We start from the raw sequence: 15336 nt of genomic DNA, 5'->3' as shown, positions 1-15336 counted from the left end.
ATTACCGCCTAGAATCATCCATCTTCTCTCCCTCTTATCAGTGGAATGGAACATGGGTGGAATTACATCTCGCTCTTCGTCTTCTCCCTCATCCTCATTCTCGCCAACGCAGCCTCGGTCCACAGCGCCAACACCCGTCGCCAACTAGTAGCCGCCATCGAACCCAACACCGTCCTCGTCGAGCACCACGATCAGGGCTATCTTGCCCCAGCGATACCCTTCCTCAAACCATTTACAGCCACAACAGCTCCAGCAACAACAGCAACAGAAACAAACAAAATAGAAGCAGTATACCTCCCCCCCTCCTCCTTCCCGCCCGAAGCATCCTGCATGATGGCCATCTGGTCTCTCATAGTCGACATCCCCACCCCCGGCCCTGCTCTCTCGGCCGCCCTCCACCAAGCCAAAGACACGCTCGCCCCTTCGGCCATGGCAAGCCCTCAATGCACCATCACGCTCCCCGCCACATTGTCAAGCGAGTACGGGGTGTACACATCCAGAGTGAGTAGCTGGGTGAGCAAACACAGCGAGGAGCTGGATACGTTGGATAGTGTTTGTGCGGAGACGTCGCGAGATATGAGGACGGGGCCAGGGTGTACGGCGCCGGTTGCGGTTTTTACTGGTGCTAGTTCTGTTGGTGCTACTTCTACTGGTGCTACTTCTACTGGTGCTACTTCTACTGGTGCTACTTCTACTGGTACTAGTACGGCTGCGGGTGGCGGAAGTGGAGGTGGAAGTAGCACTGCGAAGGCTACGGGGTCTAGTACCGGGGTGATGACATCAACCAAGACGGGAACAGGGATGACAACGACGACGACGACGATGGCTACTGTTACCAGTTCGGTGACGACTTCGCTCACGGGGTCGGCGACAACTGTGGCGGGGGCGACGAGCTCGCAGTCTGTGTCGGGGCCGCAACAAGCGGGTGGTGCGGCGAGGGTGACGGGTGTGATGGTTGCTGCAATGGTGGTGGCTGCAATTTTGGCGGTTGTTGTTGCGCTGTGAAGAAACTAGACAAGTTTATATGACCATGGATCGGGGAAAAGACCACTGGAGGGTACGGCATTCTGTTGTATTATTGGCCCATACATGGCGGGAATAGTCATTAAATCGTTAGGTTTTCCTATATAAATACAAACTCTCTACAACCACGGCGTCGGCTTTGGCAGTGTCGCCATAGCAGTCGAGCACTTGTCCTTCAACGCGGCTTTCGCCTCCGGGCTGGTAGAGTTGACGCAAGGAACGCCAAGGTCACCGCTGATGCCATCGCAAATGACAACTGGCTCACCACCGCAGGGGCTAGTGACGTTGAAGTTCTTGAACTTGATGTTCTCGCACACGGCGTTGGGGCTGCAAGTCAGGCGAGCAACAGCACGTCCGTACTTGCCCGAAGTGTATCCGGAGAAGTTCTCGAAGTTGACGTTGCTGATGTTGACCTGGGAGGGGTACGCAGAACAGGTAGTAGCGTTGACCTGAGTACGTTGCGTCAGAAGTTGCTTTGTCTTTCCTGTCAGAGAGAAGAGACTTACATTAAAGTAACAAGAGTCCAGAAAAGCACTATACTCATTGTTGGCATTCCAAAAGTTGCGGAACGTGACGTTATCAATGAAGCCATAGCCGACGTCAGGACCTGCCCATGACTTTAAACGAGCACCGTGCTGGCCGTTCAACATCCACAAGTTCTCGATAACCACATCCCGGATGAAGCTCTTCTCGCCGGAATACTGACCAATCGAGCCCATCGACTGTCCGTGAGTGCCATTGCAGTACATGGTGTTCACGTACAAATCCGTAGCATTAGATTTGGGAGAGAAGCAGTCGTCACCAATGTTAACCCAAGCACGCTCAACGCTAACGTGCTCGACATTGAGTGAGTCAAAGAAGTCCGAGTTCTTGGGAAGAGCAGTGGCGTTGTTGGACTCGGCCGTGCAGGCCACGTCCTTGAAGGAGATGTGCTTAGAGGTGACAAAGAAGGTGGTCCAGCAAGGCGAGTCCTTAAAGTGAATACCCTCGATCTCGATACCGGTAGTGTTCTCGGCATAGAACAGGATCGGACGCAGGTACGTGTTGCCGGGGTCGAGAATCTCCGAACCAGCGAATTCGTTCCACCACCGCTGACCGTTGCCATTGAGAACGCCGTTGCCGTAGATCTTGATGTTCTTACCACCCCATTTCCAGAACATGAGGCTGTTCTGGAAGGGATGGGCAAACGCGTTCTTCTGCCAATAGGCCGTGTCGTTTGTGAACTTGATTTCACCCTCGAGGTGGACTTGGACGTCGTTGAGAAAGGTCAGGTCGAGCGGCTTGCCAATGACAAAGGTCTTGTCCTTGGGCAGATAGAGAGTTCCGCCGTTGTTGGCCTGTTTGAGACCGCGGAGGAAGTCGTCGGCAACGTCATCAGTGTCATTTTGCGAGGCCCGGATGGAGACTGTCTTCCGACAATGGCTGCTGCGCTTGACTGTGTAAGGATGTTTCTCCTTGAACTCGGAGAGGGAGCGAGGGATGCCGGCGGGGAGCTCAGGGGCAGGGAATGCCGAGACGACGGCGGCCACGAGGGCTGCGAAGGCGAGGAACTTCATGGTGGCTCCAGAGAGGGAAATTGAAGGCTGGAGGTCGCGATACCACTCTGTATCTTTACCGAGGACGGGACCATTGGCCTATTATATAGTCGTCATCACACCGTTTCTTGCGATTCTCGACACCGATGAAAGCTTTGAGTGACGGTCGATCCCACCTATCCCATTGTCTCAGTAGTATGGAAACAGCGGATAAAGTGATGTTCGCATGGTTGTCGGCACCGGCTCCCTGGCCAGCCAGGTCGTAGTCGAGATAACATCAGTGCAACCATCGTGTACCGTTCTGACCGGTGCGTTGGGGAAGGGGAAAAAGCCCGATACCATTGATGGAAATTGGGATGCCGTCCACCGGAGAAATCCATCTCCAATGGTCCCCCCCCCAGGGTCCCTGAGAGGCGCTGACAATTACTTCCCCGCATTCCGCTAGTTCCTTATAGCCCCAGGCTACCCTACCTCTACCCCACAGCGGGCTCTTCCTTATCGGTTTCGTGCGGAGTAAGATTGGCGATGATCCGGGGAAGGGAAGTGGAGGACGGTGCCCTGAATACCTAGTATGGACTCGGATAGATCAAGGGACAGGGAACAGTTATTGAACGGAACATACGATAGGTATCCGAATTGTTTGACTAGTCTTGAATATTGCAATCATAGCTTACTATCCTTCCAAACAGGCTTCCTCTTCTCCACAAAGCTCGCCACACCCTCTCTCATATTCTCCCCCTTCTCCAGCTTCCTATACATGCCTCCCTCCAACACCGCCGTCGCCTTCTCCGGTCCCATCCCCTCCCAACCCAGTCTCAAGCCCTCCTTACTCGTAAGCACCGCATCAGGTGAATTACTCGACACTTCCTCCGCCAGCTTTACAGCTTCCTCAACCAGCGCCTGCTCGCCGCTGACAATGAAATTAACCACCCCCCACCTCTCCATCTGCTCAGCCGAGTACCTATTCCTCCCCAACAGCGCCATCTCAGCCGCCCTCTGCTTGCCCACCGTGCGCACGAGACGAGGCAATGCGCCAGCAACGGCAATAACACCTACTTTGACCTCCGGCAGCCCGAACCGCGCGTTGGAGGAGGCGATGACCATGTCGCAGTTGATGACCATCTCCATGCCGCCGCCGAGGCAAAGGCCGTTGACAGCAGCAATAATGGGTTTTTTGCCCGAGCGGTTGGAGAGCCCACCAAAGCCGGCATTGAGGCCGAGGTTGCCGACGCGGGAAGAAGACTCGTTGTTCGCAACCCGTGCGGCGGCGGCGGCCGCCTTGCGAGAGGCAACAGTGCCGTAACCACCGCCGATGCCGGTGTTGATTCTGGCGTCATCCACATCGCTAAGATCCCTCTTTGGAGCAGTCTCCTCGGTTAGATGGGCGGCGCTCTCGATCGCCTTACGCCTGTTATCGACCGTTCCATACCCCCCTCCAATGCCTGTCGTCAGCTTATCCTCGTCCTTCATCTTGCCATCCCTAGCGCGACCCTCCTTGACAATCCCCTCCGCGAGCGCATCCGGCTCTTCCCCAGATTTCATACCCTCCGCTTTCCGGAGTGCTTCCCTCCTCTTTCCCAAAGTCCCATACTGCCCTCCATGCTCCACCCCATCCACCAACCCCTTTCCTCCTCCTCCATCATCCTTCCGCTTCTGCTGACCTTGGAACTTGCTATGCAACTCATTCCACTCCTTCAGATCTGCGCCCGCGCAAAAGGCGCGCCCCACACCCGTGATCACCGCGCACCGCAGCGCCGGCTCGGCATCGAACCAATCCCACAGCGCGGCGAGCCGCTTGTGCTGGGACGTGGGGATGGCGTTGAGCTGGGCCGGGCGGTTGAGCGTGACGAGCAGAACGTGCGGGGCTGGGAAGGAGAGGAGGGTGTTGGGAACGGAGGGAGGAGGGGTTTTGAAGCTTTGGGTTGGGGCGGACATGGTAAGTTTTGTCGTACTGTATTTGTGGTGGGTGAGATGGCTGGAGTGGTGGATGACGTAATTGGATTACTTTGGCGAGTATCTCAGGGGTTGATGTTTACTTGATGTTCCATTCAGTGGACGAGGTTGAATGCTGGGGTGTCGTGGTGGCAATGAAATACACGTTGGAAAACATAAACCGAGCAAAACCATGTGAAATTCGAAAATCAACAACTAAGGATTTTCAATGGACTTATATGTTAACGAAGGACAACGGCCAAATGCCGACTGAACCAAACCTTATTGGATCACTGTATCAAAGTGGCTGCGACTCAACCCAGGACAAGTGCGGGCAGATGGCGCAACCCTTGGGTTTCCCCTCGCTGCCCGGGTAGATCTGGGGGCATTTGCCGAGGCACATCAGATCAACGAACCAACACCAAGACCGCGTACATTTCTCTGAAAAAAATATTCAATTAGCGCTTCCAACGCCTCATGCTTTGTTGGCTATTCTTTCCTACAAGCATGTGTTTTTTTACGATGTACATACCACAATATCTCTAGGCCTTGATCCTTCGTGGATTGTTTCATGGCCCTCAACAGAGGCCATACAGGACCGAGGAACAAACCCGCTGTCGTTGGCTCCCAGACATTCTCTTAAGCGGGCAAACCGCGCTTCTCGCTCTCCGTAAAGAAAATCACCATCCTCCACAACTTCTTCACTAGATCCTCCGCATCTTCATCAAGAGCCTCGCCCAATGTCTCCACCAGCTCGGCGGGCTTTTGGTGCTTGCGCAGGTGCTCTTCCACCACGTCAACAAGGAATTGTTCTTGTACTCCAAGATACTCGACCACCTTCTTCTCCACAAAAGGCCGAAGCTTTTCGCTGATGATGGACTCTTCGAGGTAATCCCACTTGACGTCCCAAGCCCAGAGCCCGTCCTTGTCCGCAGGGATCTCCTGCGCCAGAGCGCGCACGGCCTTTTGCAAATCCTCCTCCGACATGGCCTTGGTGTCGGTGATGGGCTCGAATTTGATGGGGACAAGTTGCCGCTTGGTGGTCTGCTCCTGTTCCTCGTCGTCTAAAAGGCCCTCGACTTCGGCAACAGTCCTGCGGGCGCCGGCGGAACGCTGGGCTGCCTTTTGAGCCGCTGCGCCAAAGGAAATGGTAAACCGCTGGGGGGCAGCCGGCGCCGCAGCTGGCCGCCTCTCCATCTCCTCGGCCTGCCGCTCGAGGAAGGAGTCGGCCATACCCCTGGCTTGTTCCATCTCTGCTTCGGCCTTGCGCCTCTCGTCCTCCTCGGCCCGCCTATCCATCTCATCCCGTGCCTGTTCGTCGTTGCGCTCCTGTAGTCGTTTCCTGACCCAGTGCGCGTGGTCGCGGTAGTACATGTGGTGTTTACGGGCTGCCTCACGCTCATCGTCCCAGCTCTTCTCCCTCTCGAGTTGTTCTTCCTTTCTCCTGGCGAATCCTTCGGTTTCCGTCTTCTCGCGCTCCTTCTCACGCTCGAGAGCAGCTGCACGTTGGCGTTCACGGTTCACCCATTTCCTTTCGGCCTCCAAGTAAAGCTTTTCCTCCTCTGCCTTCTGCTTGTTAACTTCGCGTTGGTATAGCTCGTCATCATCGGCATCGGTGTCATCCTCGTCCTTGAAGTTATAACCGTTTGATGTGCCGCCACCGACGAACTCAACACCTCTGCCTTGTTGCCCACGAGGTCCTGATGGCGCATTAGGCACACCACGCGGGCCCAGCGGGACGTGGTTTGAGTTCGCCGCATCCGTAGGCGGAGGTGAATCCAGGCGTGAGATGCGAGGCGCTCCATTCCTTTGACGTTCCCTTTCCTCGAATTCTTCTTCCCGGCGTAGACGCTCAAGGTCGCGCTTGTTGCTCCTGTCTCTGAAAGCAGCGATCTCGGCGGCAACAGTTTCGCGCATCTCGGCTGGAATATCCGCCAGCTCATCCTCCTGCGCGAGCGGAATGTTGATAACCTCAACGCTATCTCCGGCAGCATTTGTTCCGTCGGCCATAGTAGTGTCTCCGTCGGCATCCTGTCCAGTGCGAAGACGCGGGTAAAAGAGGTCTCGAACAAACTGCTTGAGCGCAACCTTGGCCTCACCTAGTTTCGCCTCAAAGGCCGCATCCTCCCCTCTCTCCTCCTTGCGGGCCTCAAGGTACTTTGTCGTGGTGACGTCAACCTCGACCTTTAGCTTGACCTTGTCGATATCGGCGGCGAAAGCCTCATCGTCGTCTTTGGGGGGCTCGTTCTCGGTCGGTGTTTGCTTTTTCACAGGGACCTCGAGATCTTTGAGTAACTCCACAGCAATCGCTAGCGAATCGGGGTCCTCATACTGTGCAAAACCAAACAATGCTCCCTTGCAGTCCGTCAAGTGGGAGTGCCCCGAGTCCCACCTCCGCAGCCTGCCGACCGTGTGGAGCAGCTTCTGGACGCCTTCCTCGCCGCCGAGGCCATCGGGAATCTTGTGCAGGAATATCGTTCGTAGTCTCTCCTCGGGTGTCGGCGGGACAAGGTTCTGGATGCTCTCTCGCAACTGCGCGCGGGACTGTTCGACGCGATCGGAGCCGAGACCTGGGCGGTTCGCACTGGTCGGGGTATGCGAATCCTTTCGGTCGTTGCCCTGGGGCATGCCGGGTTTGTTGGGGAGCGAAGAAGCGCCCAGGCGGATGACGGGGGCATTGAAGTTGATGTTCAGGTTTGGGGGTGGTTGGAACGAGGCAGGTAGGCCGCTTGGTCGATTAGCTTGAGTAGCAGGAGGAGGCTGCTGGACACCAGGAGGTGGTGCCAATCCGGGGGCAGAGGACATGCCTGGTGGAGGACCTATAGACAGGAGTAAGTTAGATGGCATGGCCATATGAAAAGGGAGGAGCTGTTTCGGGGCGGGAAGCTTACCTAGACCGGGTGGCGGGACCATGCCCGGGGCCATAGGCACACCTGGGTATGCGGCAAAGGTCGGTGGGGGGCCGTAGGGCGGCGCTTCATACAGAAACGACATTGTTAGTATGTGCCTGGCGCAAATATGACAAGGACCGCAATCGCAGGCGCGCATAGAAACTAGGGCGACGTCAACAATGGGACATACCTCCATAGGGATTAAACGCCATGATGAATTTGGGGAAAGTTGGCTGTCGAAGAGGTCTTGGGGCTGAGGTGGGTAGTCGTAATCTCGGAGTTGGAGTTGGTCTAAACTCAAAAAGATCGGTACAGATCGGTTCGAGATGCCGTATACGTGCTGTTGACTCGGACGGGATATAGTCGGTTGATAGCTGGTGGGTGTTGGTGGTGCTGGAAGGTGGGAGTTTCCAGTTCGGATGTGCATGGGAAGGGAAGGAATTGTTGTAAGTGTTTGATGCCGTTCGCCAAAACTTCAATCGCCCCCGGTCACTGGGTGACTTCCGCTTGCGTGGACGCGCACCGGCAACCGCAGCGGTCCACTGGTTGACTGGGGTGGCACTTTGACCACCCTGACTGGCGGGCGGGAGCTCTAACGAAACTTCCTGGAGAGCTCCACGCTCGCTGCAACCGCGACCAGCTGCGACGCTGCACAACTGTGGCGCAAAAGACTCAACTGATGGGCTTCAGCCTCAGAAAACAAGACCTCTGCCAGCTGGCTGGCGCAGAAGCCCGGGCCACAGTCAACCGGCAACTCGGCTGAGTGGACCGGCGCGCTAAGTAGCAGCAGATGGACGCCGGGGCCCCGAACCGTGCCAGTCGCTTGGTGGGAGGCTTCGAGATTCTGAAAATCGACCGCACGATAAGCCGCTGCCCTCTTTGCGACCGAACGGAGTAGTTTATGACCAATTGAGTGAGTTACTTATCCACCCTCTTGCTTTCTCGGTCTCTATACTTTGCTTTCGTCCATCAAAGTTACTAACTGTCACTTCTCACCATGTGAACAGGCCAGCATCATGGAGCTCCGTTCAGCACTCCAGTCCGTCTGCCGCACGACGGCAGCGGCCGCCTCTGCCAGCGCCCGGTCCAGCCTCGCCGGTCGCCATGCCTTCTCTACCAGCGCCCGCGTCCAACTGCAGCCACCGCCCAACCCCTACGTCTCGGGCAAATCGCGCATCGAGACTCTGCGAGCGGCTCTCTCGAACCGGAAGCCCGCCGCCGGCGCCGCCGCTGGTGGTAGCCCTGGCGCTACCTCTTCATCCTCTGCTCTCCCTCCCCGTCCTCCCACTGCCAACGACAGCCCTTGGTCTATTGTCGATGCCATCAACAAGGATAGCAGTAGCAGCACTTCCTCCACCTCCTCCTCCGGCGCCCTCTACTCCTCCTCCAAGCCCTCGCCCATGCAGACCTGGAACGAAACCGATTTCGAGACCCGGCACATGGCTCCCCAGCAGGAGCTCAACATTCGTCTCCGCCCATCAACCGGCAGGACGTTCTACGTGTCCGGACATCAAGATTTTGCGGGCGCGCTGAAACAGCTGCACAGGACGGTTGCGGCGAACAAGGTGAAGAAGGACGTGCGGTTGCAGAGGTTCCACGAGCGTCCGGCGCTCAAGAGGAAGAGAAACTTGAGAGAGAGGTGGAGGGCTCGCTTCAAGGAGGGCTTCAAGGCCGCGGTCAACAGGACCTTTGAGTTGAAGAACCAGGGATGGTAAACAAATCCCTTGGGGGGGGGGGGGGGACAGAGAGTGGAAGCTTGGGAGAAATTTCGCGATTCGAGGGGAGGGGGGGCTGAAACGGATAGAGATGGGACGACGACGATGACGACGACGGTGACCAAATCAAACCTAGATTGGATGGGGGGGAAACAAAACTAGAGGTCGGTCGCATCGATGTATCATCACCAAGCCAAAATCTGTTGAGATCCGAAAAGGAACCCCGCGAAGACAAAAACTTGTACAATATCCAGTCGCGGATTCCTGCGATTAATGAATGAAAGCCTTAAAAACAAGCTAACCAGGTGATGCTGTGGGTGATGGGATTGGTCAACCAAGATTAGTAGCCTTACCACCGCCAGCATGAGGGGGACCTGGATATCTTAAGACTCAAGAACTCATGTTGATTCTGTTGGACATGGTGGTTGCCTAGGATGCGGTATATCTACGAGCATGACCCAGTTAGTACAGGTGCAAGAAACATTCCAAGTTGATATTCACACAATCATTCCATCATTAGTCAAAGCAAAACTACCTCCTTTACTTTTTGTAGCTAAACAATGGCAAACTCAGACACAGTTAGGTACCCCTGATCACCTTACTCCCACTCCCCAAACCCTCCTCCATCTTCCTTCCCTGGCGTCGGACCTCTCGCAATCTTCGGCCTGCTCCTAAACACAGCATCGTAATCCACATCCTGGCCCGCACTAAGCAGTTCCTCCGCCAACAACAGCGCCGACTTTCCTTCTTCTTCTTCTTCCTCGCCCATGGCAGGGAAATATCCGCCCTTTGACGACGGCGGGGCCAGCTGCTTCGACTTGCGTTCCGACCGTCTCCTCTCCATTTGAGCCTTCTTTTGGGCGGACTCAAAGTTGGCCATGGAACGACGCGTGCGGGTCATGAGATCTTCGTAGGTTGATGCCCCTCCTCCCCCTGATCCTGACCCTCCTGCGCCGTTATGGCTGTCGCCTGGTGTACCTGATGTGCTTGCTTTGTAGGGGCTGGAGATGGTATGTGAGCGTTTGTGAGACGCAGAACGAACAGGCGAGAAGTATGTATCTTCTGCCTCATCTACGTCGCCATAGGCGTCATCGTTGTCGGCAGCGGCCTGTGAATTGCACTGAGCAAGGGTGAGGCGGGTGCGTTCAGCCAGTGAAAGTATGTACCGTGGTTTGTTCAAGGGCGAAGGCGAGGCGGTATCGACGGACGCCAGGATCTGGTCGGCTAGTTGTTGTGGTTCGGGAGACGGGTGAGAGCTGTATTGTCGGCGAGTTCCCTCAGTCGGTGGTGTGGGTGGCCGGTCACGCCTTTCTGGTTGCTTCTCCTCAATGGAGATCAAAGATGGCCTAAGGCGTGGGGGCGAAACTGCAGACTGAGGCGGTGTTGGGTTTGTAGCTTCTTGTCTTTGCTGATTCCTTGTTAGACAAGAGGAGCCCTCGGCTGCCTCAAAATCGTTGGCATGTTGTGATGAAAGAGTCGCTGATCGTCGCGACCGTGTTGGAATTCCAGCGAAGACGGCATTTGAATAGGCCAGTGGTTCTCCATCGTCGTGGACACTCTTCGGCTTCTCCAGTATAGGTTGGTATGACATATCTTCGGCTGCTGTAAACTCCCGTTGACAGGTTTGAGCAGGTGCTGCGGCAAGGTTCCTATCTTCATCATTAATATTGGAAATCACATCCGTATCAGACTCCTGTCGTGGCGGCTCTCTTGGCTTTTGTAACCAGGATGGAATATTGGTTAGCTTAGGGTCGATATTAGATAACTCGGACTTGAAGTCATTGAGTAGTTCTTTGTATTTGCCTCCTAGCTCAATAGGTGTTACAGGTTTGAGGAGAGTAAGCCTTCGCACACTTCGTCCGCGGTGCAAAGCCTCATGTCCCCTGAGTCCGAGATCGATTCCCTTCGGATTAGGCTGTGGGGCTGACTCTTTGGTCGTAGAGTCCTTGCTGGTTTTCCCGAACATCTGCTGACGGAAAGTCTGCCATCTCTGGAGTCTTTCCTTCTGGCTCTTCACTCTGTCGTCCAGCTCGTCCAGCAAACTATCTGACTTGTCTTCAAGCTCCGAAATGCGACCAGTTTGAACACGTTGCCAGACTCGATCAAAAGGCGCCGACAAGACACCGTCGATTCGGGTGTTTTTGTCACCGTGTAAGAGTGTCTCCAACCACCGCTCATTACCCGACCAGTTATGTCGCACAGTCCGCCATACATCAAGCTTCACATCGTTGGAGATCTCTCTCCCGGCATTTTGGCGTCTCCTTTGCGAAGCTTGGACTCGCTGTCGTCGATCAGCAACGGTTTGCTCTTTGATTCTCAACAAGTTTGAAAACTCTCTGTATCGCTCTCTCGTCGCATTCTTGTCTCTCAAGGTACGGCAGAGAGAGGCTCTATGGGCGACTATGAGAGCTGTGAGCTCTGATCGGTCACCAGAGTAGCCACGATCCTCGAGTGCCAGTGCTTGCGCCAGGGCGGGATGTCTTCTTCGTGGGTCATGTAACTGCTGCTCTGCTACCACTTTTTTGAGTACAGCCGACGAGAAGACGGCCAGAATCTCCTCGAATCTGTCTCCCTTGCACTCGTCGAGCATTGTCTTGCGCACTATCGCATCCCGGCCAAGCACGCCGTTCTTCTTCGCCTGTTCTAGGCTCCGGACGAGAGCGGCGCGCAAATTAAGGGACTGGACATTTTCGAGAGGCGGAAAGAAGGGCTTCAGCTTGTTTCGAGTTTCTTCGGAGTCCCATAGGTTGAAGAGCTGATAGAGAGCCCACTCAACGCACTGAATGCGCTTCTTCTGACCTTGCGCTGCATCCTTTACGCTGAAGGTGGCCGTATTGATATCGGGCCAGTCTGGGAGCAAGTCCAGATCCAGCAATCGAAGGTTGGTAAGAAATAAGGAAATGTTGGAGACATGGGAAGCATTAGACGTGTTTGTAGTAGGTTTGGTTGTCGATGACGGCGGGCCGGTCGCGCTAGTGACGGAGCTGGTGTAAGTGGTGTGACTGGCGTGACTGGTAGCCGAAGCGGTGCTCCGGGAGAATGGTATAGGTTTGCTCAAGCTGCTGCTGCTTGTCCCAGCCGAGCGGACAGTCTTGGTGCGAGGGACTTTGGAAGAAAGACTGGCCATGGTGACATTATGCGTCCATCCGTTGTATTGCACCGAGGTTGTCTTTCGCTCAAATGTTGAAAGGTGGGAAGCTGAAAAGGGGAAGATTCGAAAATCTGGAAGAAGGCCGATGAAACTGGGCGAGTACACGTAGTAAGCACCAAGTACTAGCAAGGGCAGCAGCGTGTTGAGGTGAAGCTACCCGTAAACAGTGCAGTTGTGATAGACGGAAAATAGCGTGTCGCAGTGTCCGAGACCTTTTCTTTGGCTTCTGGAGTACATGCGCTACTGTAGTACTCGTATAGTAAGTCAATAACAAAGGAACGGAAGTATCAAGAGGGCTTGAATTACTTTACAACGAATTGAGCCATACGTGTAATGGCTGCCAACTCAGACGTGTTACCGCTCAGCTGTAAGCTAACGACCGGACAGTATCTACCTTACCTTTGTTGGTTCGCCAACAAGGAAACTGGCAAGTTGAACAGCGGGCATGCGAAGTCAGGTGCAGTGATTGGTTGGCCGTTCCTCTGGGTGCCATTAACATTAACTGTTGCGCATCGCGTAGGAAAGTGACAGCTGTTTCCAAAGTGAGAGGTTTGTCAACACCGTAAGGAAAGATGTTTGGAAACAACAAAAGCAGTCTCGAGGCGATGAAGATGCGACAAGGGAGGTGGGGGGAGGTTCCTTGAATTCTGATGCGGGATGGAATGCGCGAGCTTGGAATCTCCAATCAGAATGTGCGCAATTTTTACCGCATCGTTGTGCCGGGGGTTAGGGTTATGGCATTGACTTGGTTGAGGCCAGTTGCCCGCATTCGCCTTTTCAGCTTGCGATTCCTCACTTTTACCACAACCAAGATAAACACATGGAGTACACCAGCGCCTGCGAAATGGACTGTCTCAAGTCTACAACCTCTTTGAACCATCCCACCATTTTCATTGACGCCTACCGGCTAGTTGAGCGTGAGCCTCCACCTTAACTGAACGGACACACTCGCAATTCTCATCTACCGCCTTCTCGAGCGTCCATCGTGACTTTCTTCTTGTTCTAGGAACTTCCGCGAATCCTCTGCTGTAATTGACACAGAACTCCTACCCATCATGGTCTCTCCCAAAGTTCGACGCCGTTGCACTTTCTCATGAAGCGTAACCCCCACTCACAACCCTCACTCAACGCCCTTTCCATCGCCGACAACAACCTCTCGTCTGCCTCTGCCCTCAATCAGCACTTGTCAACCCGCGGTGTCGGTTGAGCGCTCTCGGTCAGAGACTCGTTACTCTCAACGACCCGCTTCTCTTGGGCGGTAGAGGTAGCGGAATACGGCCTCATCTCCATCGTCTGCTGCATGGTTGGTTGCACGCTCTGGACGCCGCAGACGATCCGTCTTGACTCCTCCTTTCGAGTCTTCTCCATCTCATATACCTCATCGCTGATGCAAGGCTCGCACGAGATGCAACTGCACCCGCAGTATCCAGCCTTGGATCTTCCTCTGGACATGTTTGAATTGCAGCATGTCGTCCCTCTGACGATGGCGGGAGATTGGGCGCAGAGGTTCCATAGGGCGATGAAGGGCCAGAAAATGAAAGCGGCAATGAAGAGCAGAGTCGAAACAAGTGTCAACAGGAAACTGCTGTTTTGGAGCGTGGGCGAGCGCCGACGGGCTTCTAGTGGTAAGAGGTGATGGTAGTAGACTGCCATGCCGAGGGAGGTGAGACCCCACGTGATGCAGGCCACGACGATGACGAATATCTCGGAGAAAAGCATTGTGATGGATGGCCTCTTCTTTCTTGGCTGGTATTTTTGCTGGGCTCCTGGGACTGATGCCAATGCTGATGCTGATGCCGATGCTGATATATGGGTATTCGAGAATGAGGGTGCGATGCAGGTGAGATCTTGCTTTCAAGAACTCTCTCGACTGGAAAGCAGTGGCAAAGCACACAAGATATATAACAGCGACATCAGCAGCCAGAACGATAAAACCGTTGGCGAGGCTTTTATTTTTCCTTCCCTTCGCACGGGTTTTGTGCAATATCGCAACGGCCGAGGCAAGATAGGTCTCGGAACGGGAGGGTCTGAGACACTGCGTGGTACGCAACCTGTGCTGAGCTTTTACCCTCCATACCACGTTTCTGGCACTTGGACTCAACGACGTGCTTGGACAGAAGCAAAACGGTCTCCGAGACAGTTTGATCGATTTGTACACTCCCTTACATCTTTCTACTGACGGTACTATTGTGTAAGACTGATGCGAGACTTTGCTAATTCGGGCGTCAGCTCAGAAAATCTTTCCAGATTTGGAACCTAAGCAGCTTTAGCTTTGTTGCTTGCTGAGAAAGCAACGGTATCGTGCATATTGGCAAATTACACAATGGTGTTGTGCTTAAGCAATCGCGACATTGGGAATCGCTATTCCAAGTCCCAACTTTGGGGGGCTCAGCTGACTGGGTAGGGCTGACTCTATGTGCAAGAAGTCTGTCTGGAGTTGATACTTGCACATTGATCTGCGCTGTTGACACACGTACCGGCGTTGATGCCGACATGCGGCCCCATCGGGAGGCCAGAAACAACATATGCATTGCAGCAAACATATCCCGAGGCCCTTCATGTACGGCGCCTGGCGCCGTGTTCGTGCAACCTAAGGTCACCGTTGACCCAGATGAGTTTTGCCAAACAAAACAAACTCCATCGTCCCTTGGTTCCAGTTTCACCTTGTGGAACGTCAGTCACTGACCCTCAGCTACGGAGCCTGAATCCAAGAGTGATTGGACAAACACGAGCGTCCAGCCCCAGATTCCCATCTCTTCGGTTCCGGGTGAAGCATAATAAGACCTTGGGCCGATCGTTATGTCCTCTACTGCAAGGTGCGCAGAGCAACACTTTTTGTCGCCAAGGGACATATACTTTTTCTTGCTTGGAGAGGTTGACTTGCACACTCTTCAATCCTCCATCCAGGCTAGACAGGCATGATTCTGGATGCTGGGGAGGTTATCATTCCAACCACATACATATCAAGCTCGCCAAACAGTTAATCCCGATATTTCATATCCGCTTCCCCAGAGCCCACGGGGACTGCTGTCGGGTACTTTACACCACATGCCTCCCTCCCTCTCCCCCAACTCTAATCCTCAAGTCGA

General features: G+C 54.5%; 7 protein-coding genes across 7 annotated transcripts; 2 read left to right on the top strand and 5 right to left on the bottom strand.

The window, feature by feature from the left end:
* Nucleotides 1-45: 45 nt before the first annotated feature.
* Nucleotides 46-1005, top strand: NEUTE1DRAFT_109194 (uncharacterized protein; the record flags this gene model as incomplete). Its single annotated transcript, XM_009851618.1, has 1 exon — nucleotides 46-1005. One exon carries the CDS (start codon nucleotides 46-48, stop codon nucleotides 1003-1005), a length of 960 nt encoding a protein of 319 aa, XP_009849920.1.
* A 46-nt stretch (nucleotides 1006-1051) lies between these two features.
* On the bottom strand, nucleotides 1052-2595 carry NEUTE1DRAFT_80051 (uncharacterized protein; the record flags this gene model as incomplete). The annotated part of the gene is made up of 2 exons (XM_009851617.1): nucleotides 1052-1472; nucleotides 1530-2595. 2 exons carry the CDS (start codon nucleotides 2577-2579, stop codon nucleotides 1143-1145), a joined length of 1380 nt encoding a protein of 459 aa, XP_009849919.1.
* Nucleotides 2596-3170: 575 nt separating this feature from the next.
* On the bottom strand, nucleotides 3171-4493 carry NEUTE1DRAFT_61367 (uncharacterized protein; the record flags this gene model as incomplete). The annotated part of the gene is made up of 1 exon (XM_009851616.1): nucleotides 3171-4493. One exon carries the CDS (start codon nucleotides 4491-4493, stop codon nucleotides 3222-3224), a length of 1272 nt encoding a protein of 423 aa, XP_009849918.1.
* A 437-nt stretch (nucleotides 4494-4930) lies between these two features.
* Nucleotides 4931-7593, bottom strand: NEUTE1DRAFT_80046 (uncharacterized protein; the record flags this gene model as incomplete). Its single annotated transcript, XM_009851615.1, has 3 exons — nucleotides 4931-7309; nucleotides 7382-7465; nucleotides 7572-7593. The coding sequence occupies 3 exons, from the start codon at nucleotides 7591-7593 to the stop codon at nucleotides 5130-5132; spliced, it is 2286 nt and encodes a 761-aa protein (XP_009849917.1).
* A 625-nt stretch (nucleotides 7594-8218) lies between these two features.
* On the top strand, nucleotides 8219-9111 carry NEUTE1DRAFT_116617 (uncharacterized protein; the record flags this gene model as incomplete). Its single annotated transcript, XM_009851614.1, has 2 exons — nucleotides 8219-8294; nucleotides 8389-9111. The coding sequence occupies one exon, from the start codon at nucleotides 8398-8400 to the stop codon at nucleotides 9094-9096; it is 699 nt and encodes a 232-aa protein (XP_009849916.1).
* Nucleotides 9112-9694: 583 nt separating this feature from the next.
* Nucleotides 9695-12223, bottom strand: NEUTE1DRAFT_80044 (uncharacterized protein; the record flags this gene model as incomplete). Its single annotated transcript, XM_009851613.1, has 2 exons — nucleotides 9695-10540; nucleotides 10613-12223. The coding sequence occupies 2 exons, from the start codon at nucleotides 12221-12223 to the stop codon at nucleotides 9695-9697; spliced, it is 2457 nt and encodes an 818-aa protein (XP_009849915.1).
* A 1200-nt stretch (nucleotides 12224-13423) lies between these two features.
* Nucleotides 13424-14085, bottom strand: NEUTE1DRAFT_121460 (uncharacterized protein; the record flags this gene model as incomplete). Its single annotated transcript, XM_009851612.1, has 1 exon — nucleotides 13424-14085. One exon carries the CDS (start codon nucleotides 13964-13966, stop codon nucleotides 13424-13426), a length of 543 nt encoding a protein of 180 aa, XP_009849914.1.
* Nucleotides 14086-15336: the final 1251 nt, after the last annotated feature.

Source organism: Neurospora tetrasperma (genome assembly GCF_000213175.1).
Source record: "Neurospora tetrasperma FGSC 2508 unplaced genomic scaffold NEUTE1scaffold_2, whole genome shotgun sequence".
Classification (NCBI taxonomy): domain Eukaryota; kingdom Fungi; phylum Ascomycota; class Sordariomycetes; order Sordariales; family Sordariaceae; genus Neurospora; species Neurospora tetrasperma.
The sequence above is the reverse complement of the archived record's forward strand: the minus strand, read 5'-3'. Positions and strand labels throughout refer to the sequence as shown.